Here is an 11,206-nt window from a genome sequence, read left to right on the forward strand (position 1 = left end):
AAAAAAGGAGCAGAAAATCATGTTGATGATAATTTATGTAGGATCACGCATGATAAGGGAGTAGTAATTTCTCCATCTGATTCATTCCTTGACGAGTGTTTATATGCATTACATGATACAATGCCTTGGTATGCTGATATTGTTAATTATTTAGTGTTAAAGGAGTTGCCTAATGATTTGTCTAAAGCCCAGAAAAATAAAATTAAACATGATTCACGATTCTATATTTGGGATGAGCCTTATTTATATAAAGTATGTGCTGACGACATCGTTCGAAAATGCGTACCTGATCATGAAATTAAAACTATTCCTGAATTTTGTCATACATTTGAATGTGGTGGGCATTTTGGTCTCAAAAGAACTGCTTATAAGTTTTCACGATGTGGATTCTTTTGGCCTTCTTTACATAAAGATGCTTATTTATTTGTGAAATCTTGTGATCGATGTCAAAGAACTGGAAGTATTTATAAGAGAGACCAAATGCCTCTTAAATCTGTTTTTTGTGTTTGATATCTTTGAAGTGTGGGGCATTGATTTTATGGGACCATTTCCCGCTTTTTCCGATAAACTTTATATTCTCTTAACAGTTGACCATGTTTCTAAATGGGTAGAGGCAAAAGCTACTAAAACTAATGATTCAAAAGTGGTGACTGAGTTTGTTAGAGATCAGATTTTTAATAGATTCGGCGTCCCAAGGGCTTTTATTAGTGATAGAGGGACCCACTTTTGTAATCGTATAGTTGAGGCTTTGCTTAAGAAATACCATGTTATTACTCACAAGATTTCAATTACTTATCATCCCCAAATTAGTGGACAAGTTGAAGTTTCTAATACAGAACTAAAATCTATCTTAGAGAAAGTTGTGAATCCTAATAGAAAAGATTGGAGTAGTCGCTTAGGTGTCGCTTTATGGGCTTATCAATCTGCTTACAAAACTGCAATAAGAATGTCACTTTATCGCTTAAGTGTATGGAAAAGCTTGTCATTTACCAGTAGAGTTGGAACATAGAGCATTTTGGCCTATTCAAAAGTGTTATTTAGACTATGACAAGGAGACTACCCATAGGAAATTGGAAATTCAAGAGTTAGAAGAAATAAGAAACGATGCTTATGAAAATTCTTGAATATATAAGGAGAAAACAAAGAAATATCATGATAAAATGTTATCTAAGAAATTTTTTTCTGTTGACTCAAGGTTAAGAATTTAACCTGGTAAATTGAAGTCCAAAGGGACCGGACCTTTTAAGGTTATTAAGGTTTTTGAGAGGTAACCCATGGATTTATTGTTTTCTATTTTATTTTATTTTATTTTATTAGTACAATAAACTACTCTAACTGCTATCTGTATGATCCAAGATGTTATGCTTTCTGCCATATACTGATGTTGCTGAATCTCTTAGTTAATACACATTGCTGCTGCAAACCACTCCTCATCTCCTTCCCCATTCAGTTGAAATTTTCACGACACCAATTACTATATGGAGCATATTTCAGCAGTCTATATACACCAGGTTGCAACCTTCCTTGTTTCCCCTGTTCTGGTTTTTCTCTTCTTCTCCTTCCTTTTATTTTTAGTTTGATTTTATAACATTGAGGATAATGTTAATTTCAAGTGTGGGGAATTTTGGAGTGATTTTGAGCTGGATGATGAAGTTGTGCTGGATTGACATTTGCTGGATTACAAGTGTTGTGATTGAAATACAAAAAAATATGGATTGTTACATTTTAGGGGAGGTGCTGCCGAAATTTTTCTTGAGCCTGATTATATATTTGCATCTGTATAGTAGTTCTATTCACATGCATTCATAAGAACAAAATAAAGCAAAAAAATATATAATGTGCTTTTGTTTGCATTGGTTTAGGATCTGTCTGCATTATTGTGGATTTCACCTATTAATTTCCTAAGGAATTTCTATTAGTAAGTTTGATAAGAAACTCTAATCTAACTTATTTTTGGAACTAATATGTTTTTGAAATAATTCTTTTTGGTAATGTTTGTATAAGTGGAAAAGATTGGTTGAACTTGAGAGATTCATAATATAATTGGAAAAACTATCTTGTTTCTCTTAAATAAGTTGGCTAGATAGATAGATCAAAACATGTCAGTTTCTTAGCCTATTAGACTTTCGTGACAAATGTTATGAAGAAATTATTTAGGCGTTCTTTTCATTTTTGTTTTCTTGGCCACAAATATTTTATTTCATATAATATTTTCCTTTCTTTTGCCCTTTTGAGCCTTAAAATTCCGTGTTTATTTGCTAACCTTACATTAAAAACTTGTGGCCTCCTACATATTATACCCAAGGTTGACTAAGGGGAGTTATTATATTGAGTTTGTATTGTAAGTTTGCTTTATAGTGGAGACATATTAAAAGACAAAAAAAAAGAGCAAGGGTTATGAAATTGAGAAAATTATTGTTGAAACATATATATATATATATATATATATTTATATATAATATATATATATATATATATATATATATATATATATATATATATATATATATATATATTTTTTTTTGCTAGTTAAGTAAAGTATATTGATCACCAAAACAATTTACAAGACACCACAAACCAAGGGAGAGACAAACCAACTAGGTTGGACCCTCACCCCCAAGGCTTGACAAAAACTAATTACAAATCATCATTGAGTTAGCTCTATCTCTTAACCAACTTTTATCTCTATTTGTAGTCTTATATGGGATGACACTATAGATTCTATCTATACAAACATTCTGAATTCTATGAACATGATGCCTGATGATATCAATTTTACTGTTCCAAACTGCATCATTCCTTGCAAGCCATATGAAATAGGTTGCTGCCCCCAGCACTGCTAGTAGACATTGCTTCTGGAACCTTGACCTTCTGCTAGTAAGCACTTTCCTACAGCTGCTATCAATACTGTCTCCAAATAACTCAAACTGCATCCACTTAGAGATTGACTTGCACACCTCTAGACTGAAAGGGCAGTTAAAGAAGAGGTGTAAGTGAGTTTCATCCTCAATGCCACATAGTCTGCATAAGGGATCATCTGTTATGCCCATGTTTCTTAATCTCAGGGCTATATTTAGCCTTTCCTTCATAACAAGCCAGCATATAAACCTATGTTTGGGAAGAGTTAGTCTATTCCAAACAAATTTACTCCAGTTCACCTTTTCATTTTCACCAGTAAGCTTCTTGTAGCACTCTTGAATTGAGAACTTCTGCATATTAGTCATTTGCTGAGTTGTATATAACAATTTCATCTGTTCCTTTACTTCACAAATTCTCTTCCAGTACCAACTACTATCTTGGGTGGGCACATATGACCACCACTCAGCACCCTTGATATAGACTGCATTGATCCATCTTAGCCATAAGCTATCTTTCTTTGCTTCAATTGCCCATACATATCTACCTAGTGCAGCTACATTCCACTGAGTTATCCTTCTCAACCCAAGACAACCTTCACCTTTAGGAGTACACACATGTTCCCAGCTAACATTTCCAGGCCTATGACTGAAATAGTCTCCACTCCAGAGGAAAGCCCTACAAATGTTATTTATCTCCTGCATAACTCTTTTTGGAATTATCATCACTGTGCCCAGTATGTATGAAGGCTCATTAATACTGAGTTTATAAGCAAAGCTCTTGCCTGATAAGCTAAGTTCCTTGAACTCCAGCTTCTTATTCTTGCTGTGATTTTCTCCACAAGCACACTACACTCACCAGCTGAAATTCTTTTAAACAGATGGGCACTCCTAAGTATTTGAAGGGAAGTGTGCCATGAGTGAACCTGACATGTCAAGCACTCTTCTTGTCTCCTCTTGACTCATACCAGCAGTGTAGATTTCAGATTTTTGTTGTTTACTTCAAGCCCTGTAACTTCTGAAAAGTGCTGAAAACCTTGAAGCAAACTTAGCACTGAAGCATAATCACCTTTACTGCACATTATGATATCATCAGCAAAACACAAATGGTTAAGCCTAACACCATAGCATCTTGGAGATACTTAAACATTGTTCTCTGCTACTTTCTCATAGTTCTTGAAAAATACTCCATGCAAATGACAAAAAGCAGGGGTGATAAGGGTCCCCCTGCCTAAGCCCCTTCTTGCCTTTGAAATATCCCACCAAAGAACCATTAATCATCAAGATAGCTAGGAGTTTTGACACACTCCATATAAGCTTATAAAGTCCACTGGAAATCTCAAAGCTCCATAACATCTTCCAGAAAATTCCAGTCAATGGAATCATATGCCTTCTTCAGATCCATCTTTATAATACAGCTTGGCTTTGCAGTTTCCTGCCATATTGTCTCACAATATCTTGGCAGATTGATGTTATGAGCAATAATCTACCTTGTATAAAAGCTCCTTGATTAGGAGCAATTATATCAGGCAATAGCATATTTAATCTATTACATAGAAGTTTAGTTATGCATTTATAAAGAACATTACAGCATGCAATTGGCCTAAACTCTGTAACACTTTTAGGACATTTCACTTTAGGAATAAGAGCTAAGATTGTATGGTTTAGCTGTTTAAGAAGTTTTTTTGAATTAAAAAAATCTAACACAGCTTCTATGCAATCATTACCAATAATATCCCAGGCATCTTTAAAAAGTGTGAACCATACCCATCAGGGCCTGGTGATTTGTCACCAGGAATAGAGAAAAGTGCAACTTTTATTTCTTCTGGAGAAACTCTTCTCATCAATGCTCTTCCTTGCTCTTCTGTAACCACAGGACCACCCTGAATCACAGCTTCTTGAACTCTCACCCTACTGGTTCTCTCAGTACCTAACAACTTAATGTAGTACTGCAGAAAAGCATCATTGACCTGCTCCTGAGAGTCAACCCAATTTCCATTACTATCAGTTATACCATACACTGTTTCTGTAATCTTCTTGCCTTTATAGCTTGATGAAACACTCTTGTGTTCTCATCTCCACTTCTCATCCAATCTAATCTGGCTTTTTGTTTCAGAAAAGATTGATGCCTTTCAGCTAACTTCCTGTAATTACAAACAGCTCTTTTTTCTTCAATTATAAGAGTGTTATTTCTAGGATCTTGATGTAAGGCAGCTTGAATCTCATTGAGCTCCTTCAAAGCTTTCAGCTCCTGAGCTTGAATCTGGTTAAACCCATCTCTATTCAACTGCTTCAAACTATCTTTCACCAACTTCATCTTCTTTACAACTCTATACATTGCACAACCTGTAATTGAGCAGACCAAGCTTCACTTACTCTTCTCCCAAAATCTTCAGCAGTACTCCACATATGGAAGTACTTGAAAGGCTTCTTTCCACATCCTATCTGATTGTATACTTTAATCAGCATAGGTGAATGGTCAAATATTCCTTCTGGCATGAAATGAACTTCTGAATTTTGGAACTCCTCCATCCACTTCACATTGCCTAATACTCTATCCAATTTTGAGTATACTCTATCTTGTCCTTCTTGCTTATTATTTCAGGTGTAAAAACATCCAGAACTCTTGATATCATCTAGATGACAATGATTCAAGCAGCATCTAAAAGGGGCAATTTCACTTTCCCTTACTAGACTTCCTATTCTTTCATCTCTACTCAACACACAATTGAAGTCACCAGCAACAATCCATGGCTTATTCTCAACCTTAACCTGCTTCAATTCTTTCCATAATGACTCCCTTTCCATAGCACTATTAAAAGCATATACAATAGTGCAATAGAATCCTGAGGTATTACCTTGAGGACTAATCCAGCAGTGCACCATTTGTGCATATCCATTCTATCTGAACTTGGAACTAAGAGGATTCCAAGCTAAAACTATTCTTCCTCCTTTATGATAAGAAGAATTTGATGTAAAACACCAACCTAAGAACATGTTACTATACATTCTACCCATATTCTTTGCTTTCACCTTTGTCTCAATGAGACTTATCAATCCAAGGGATCTGTTAGCAATAATCTTTTTCACTTCAGATTGCTTTGATAAGCAATTGATCCCTCGGACATTCCACACCATAATGCTATCCATGCTGGTCAGGGAAGTCCCCTCCCCTGATGTCTTCTAACTCTCCTTTAGCACAAGCTACTGAGCCCACCATAACTTGTTCCTCCATGACTTCCAAAGCTGAGAATGTGTTCTGCACAGGAATAGGGCTGGCCATACTCCGTCCTGTCCTAGCCTTCTGGGTTACAATTTTGAAAACTTGATCATCTTCCTTCTGTTGCTCAGCCATTGGCTGATCAACCTTCTTCACTCTCCACTCCTGCTGAGGTTCCTTCTTATTGCATTCAATTTCTGAATGACCTAATTTCCTACAAACAACACACTCAATAGGTTTCCATTCATACACAACTCCTAATACCATCTCCAAGCTTCTCTCATTCACTATAGTAATCTGATCAGGAAGATCTTGACCAATTTTCATCTCTACTAAAATTCTCGCATATTGAAGCTTCTCTCTCTTAGCTGTAGCACCATCCACTTTCAAAAATTTTCCTATAGAGCTTACAATTTTCGAAAGACATCGCTCACTCCAGTATTTGAAGTCCAGTCTGAGCTGAATCCAAACAGGCACACATTCAATCTGCTCCTTAGTGATATCCATATCCGGAATCCAATTCTTCACAATTACAGGTTTATTATCAAAAAACGGATTCGATTCCTTTAGAGCAAGGTCCTTCTTCTCCATTGATGAAAATCTAACAATGTAGATTCCAGATTTTACCACAGCAACCTTATCCACTCCATAGTTCCTCCATATCCTTCTTATAAATCCTTCCATCACATATGGAGGAGGATTTGCTCCCAAAACATAACAGATAACAGAGGAAGACCAATAATCAACCTCCGATTGGACATCCTCCATTTCAATTTTGATTCTAGACTCAACATTACTGGAATTAGCATTGATTTCTGAGGAATTAGATAATACCTCATTATCCGACATCTGAAGGATCGGAATCGGATCAATTTGGCGCGCATTTTCAGTCCTGCTCTGTTTTCCATTTTTCATCTTCTCAGCTGAAGTGTGAATCGAAGTCAACCACTCCGAGAAAAATCTATGTGTATTCATGCTATTCTGAATATCACGCACATCATCTTCCTCAGATTGCTGCTCAGATTGAAACTCCATAGCCGTCACTCCTAGAATTTCATCCATTGTTCTTGATTTCTTAGCTTGCGAATCAGAACTCGGGCCTTTTTGCTTTGGATTGCTAGAAATCACTGTCTTCTTCACTTTTGAATTTCTCGCCATTGCAGAGAGAATTCTAGAGTGAGAAACTCTCTAGCTTATATTTTGGTCACTAGTAAGTAATACTGTCAAGAAAGGTTTAAGGCAAGGTATATATATATATATATATATATATATATATATATATATATATATATATATATATATATTTGAAAATCATAGAAAGGTGAAAATCCTATGAAATACCCATATAAGTGTTGAAATTGCATTACTTGTGCTGGATATGGTGAATAATATAAAATAAAAAAAGAGTTGGAGTTTCATGTTTATTGTATAAATGGAGTTTGTTATGACTGAAACATAACAAGTCATGTATATTTTTTTTGCTCCCTTTAGCTTGGCTTCTTTTAACTCAACATTACTTAATATTATCCCTACCTTTTAACCTTAGCCACATTACAACCCTTTACAAGCCCTTTTGATCTTTATGCATCTTGTCGCTCTTAAAGTGGAGAATCGAGACAATAGTCAAGTTTAAAGAAAAATACTTCATTTAGAGTTAACTTGGTTACATGTTTGAGTGAATACTAATTAACCCTAAATACATGAGAGTAGAGTGTTTAAATTATATCTGTGAGGGTCTATCTATTGAACTTGATGTATCCACAAGGGTAAACTCATGCTAGTTATCTTTAAGTTGCAAAGAAAATCATTTGTCCATGAAGTATTATGAGTTTTGATTGTATGACATTTTTAATGCCAAAAGTATAGACGTTTTCTGAATGTTTTTTTTGACTAACTTAACATGTTTTAGTCTCTTGTTTTCTACCTATCTAATTTAGTTATTTCCAATAAAGAAAGTTGAGGTGGTGAATTAGTTCTTACATTTATTTGGTAAATTGCATTTAGTTTACTTTTAGTGGTATTTGATCGAGGACAATCACCAGCTAAGTGTGGGGGAATTTGATAATATTTCTACACATTTTTAGCCTCTGATGTAATGCTTTTAGTGTTGTCTATTGAGTTATATGGGCTAAATATACTTTTCGAATATTTTAGTTTGATCACTTTTTGATAATTATTCTTAGTGTTTAAAAGATGAATTTGTGTCTTTACTAATTATTTAGTGATAACCTATTTGAATAGAGTTCGGAAACATGCACTAACCTCGAGTATTACAAATTCTGCACGGCTGATATTGTACTTTGGTCATATCTCTCTCAGACGGTGTCAAACCGAGACGATTCAAGTGGCTACGGAAACCTGAGATTGAAACCTACAACTTCTTAGAAGAAAGCAAGAGTTAATTCAGCTGTTTATTGGGTCAAAATTATGTTACACACCTGAAGCCCATATATCTTAAGTGTATTTATAAGTTGAAACATAAATGGGGTAGGCCCACTTGCTTCTAACCACAAAAACAATAATTCACGAAGTTAAGAAGAAAAGGATACAAAAGGCAAAAAAAAGGGAGGGGGGGGGGGGACCCTAAGTCAAAGAGAGAAGGAGTAAGAAGAAAATGGAAGCCGCATGAGAGAGACCCGTAGTCTGTGGAAGAAATACAATTAACAAGGCAGTGGAAGACGAGAGAAATTCACCCCTTATAAGTTTTCTTTACTCTCTTCTGTCTATTTTCTTTGTTTTCATGTCTAATTTAGAGTAGTTTTACACTAGTAGGAACATGTAATTGTCTATTTGATATATGGGTTTATGAGATTACGTTTTTGTATGTGTTATAAACGATTAGTTTCTTTTGGATATTTATACTAGGTTTATTATCTAGCTTTTGATTGATGTTTATTGATTTACTTTGATCACCTAAATTATTTCATGTTTTCATTGCTAGATTAATTATAGTTTTAATTAGGTTGCAGCTTTCTGGTGTAAATATAATTGCTAGAATCTTGTGTAATAATTGAATTCAATTGGTTGCAGCTTACTGGCAAGTTTGAGTTCAGTTGGTTGGTGTTTCTAATGCTGTCAAGTTTGATAATTTGATACATGCTTTCATGGTTGGATTAATTTAGCTTGATTAGGATTGAATTTTCGTGCTTTCATGGGATTAAGTGAGTCAGGAAGATAAAGCAAGTAAGCTACTTGCTTTCAAGGAATTATATAGTTAACCAATCTATCCTAGGCTAGTCAAATGAGTCAATGATTATACCCAATATCTGTAGAGTTACATGTCTCCTTTTAGTTTCTTAGTTATATTTTAAAACTGAATTTATTTCCTCCAATTTATATATTCATATTTTAGTTCAACAATTTTAGTATAGAAGTGATATCCAAAACACCCCCTGCCATATTTATATAATAATAGTCATTTATATAAGTAAATAATTAGTTTAAGATAATAACGTAGTCTCTGTGGGTTCGACTCTTAGTTTCCCTATCTATTTGTTAGAGTTAGTGAGTGATTTGTAAATTTGATTTTGTTTCAGAATCGACGCGCATTAGTAAGTCTAGTGGGGTTTAAAATAGAGAGGCAGAGGCGATTACTTTAGATATACACTCCTCTAGCTCAGCTATCCAGCTCAGCATCGAAATAACTAATTCTGTTAGTTTGTTTGTTAGTTTGTTATACAAACAATTTGAGTAAACCTCTGTTACAAAACATTATATATATACTTCTCCTCCCTCATTCATGTAATTATTCATTCATACTGAAATAATATGCCGAAATTCTCTGAGTTCTTTCTCTCTTTATTCTCTCTCTACATTTTAGTCATATCTGATCTGAAGGTCACAAATCATCAACTATTGACTCCAAGATCATAAAATGAAACATTATCATATCTGAGCTGACACCAGGCCCGGTCCTGATTTTTTTGGGGCCCTAGGCAAAATAGTAAATTCGGGCCCTTTAAAAACAATATGCAATTTATAATAAAGCAAAATATTAACATATGATAATTTTTTTTTTTGAAGGGAATGACAGTAGTTTTACTAAATTAATTAATCCATTTTTTCGAATACAATTTTATTAATAAATTTACCAAAAAAAATTTCAAACAACTCATATGTAATCATTTAATACATGATACTAAAAAATCGGTTTTAGTGCACACTCAAATCAACTCATTTACAAAAAAAGAAATTGTTTAAGCAACTCATTTGGGTGTTCTAAATTTTCATGAACTACATTTCTAACAACAAATCTGTCAATAACACCTTGTTGTCATATTAGTAACTCTTCAAGAAGTTCTCTTTGTTCTTTTTCCCCATCAAGATAAATGTTTTTTAAGCAACATTACATTTGCACATGAAAAAATCAAACACTCAAATCATATTACAAAAAGAATTAAAGAATGAATTAAATAATTATAAGAGTATGAGAAAATATCTTAAGTACTATATTGACAGCAAGCATTACAATATAAATAGCTGATTACAAGTGACTATAATAACAGACTAAAGCAGGATAAGTTTATCTAGAATTAGTAATAGCAAGATACGGAGTATAGTTACAAGAAGTCAAACAACTAGATAACAATGAGCATGATAAGAGTTAAGGATGGTTAACCTTTGCCGCAATATAACACCTTCACTAACGTGCTAAGAAGTTCGTCGGCAGGCAGCAACCAATTGGAAGATTGAAGACTTCCGGGGCTCCAAGAAGGCGACAACCAATAAACCCCGGTCGACAGAGGCGGAGGAACTCCAACCTCGACACCCGACAACAAAATTTCCCAGAAAGAAAACACTTAAATTCTTAATTTCGTAATCTCTTAATAACTATTGAAACCCAAACTTATGAGTTTATCCCAATTCAAATTGTAAAAGAAAATCCTCGTTGCCATAATGAAGAGAAGTCGAAAATCAAGGTGGTTTACAGTAATAGCTTAATTTTTAGGAAATATGAAAATTTAAACGAGTTTAATGGTGGTTAGAGAAAATTTTGGGAATTAGAATAAGATTTAATTTGGATCTTGGAAGCAGAGTGAGAGAGAGAAAGGAGAAGGCGAGAAGTTGCGTGTGAAAGCGTGAAGTTCAACAGCTCAACCGTAATTACAGGCTTCACTTCCCAAAGTGAAAT

The 11,206-nt window shown here is 34.4% G+C and overlaps 1 protein-coding gene across 1 annotated transcript; it reads right to left on the minus strand.

The window, feature by feature from the left end:
• Positions 1–5,997: 5,997 nt before the first annotated feature.
• LOC104896381 (uncharacterized) lies at positions 5,998–7,233 on the minus strand. The gene has a single exon (XM_010683127.2). The coding sequence runs from the start codon at positions 7,231–7,233 to the stop codon at positions 5,998–6,000; it is 1,236 nt and encodes a 411-aa protein (XP_010681429.2).
• Positions 7,234–11,206: the final 3,973 nt, after the last annotated feature.

Source organism: Beta vulgaris, chromosome 8 (genome assembly GCF_026745355.1).
Source record: "Beta vulgaris subsp. vulgaris cultivar EL10 chromosome 8, EL10.2, whole genome shotgun sequence".
In the NCBI taxonomy this organism is placed as follows: domain Eukaryota; kingdom Viridiplantae; phylum Streptophyta; class Magnoliopsida; order Caryophyllales; family Amaranthaceae; genus Beta; species Beta vulgaris.

Bases quoted from the DNA above. Each gene is read 5' to 3' on its own strand.
- LOC104896381 (XM_010683127.2), bottom strand. From the start codon at position 7,233: ATGGCGAGAAATTCAAAAGTGAAGAAGACAGTGATTTCTAGCAATCCA.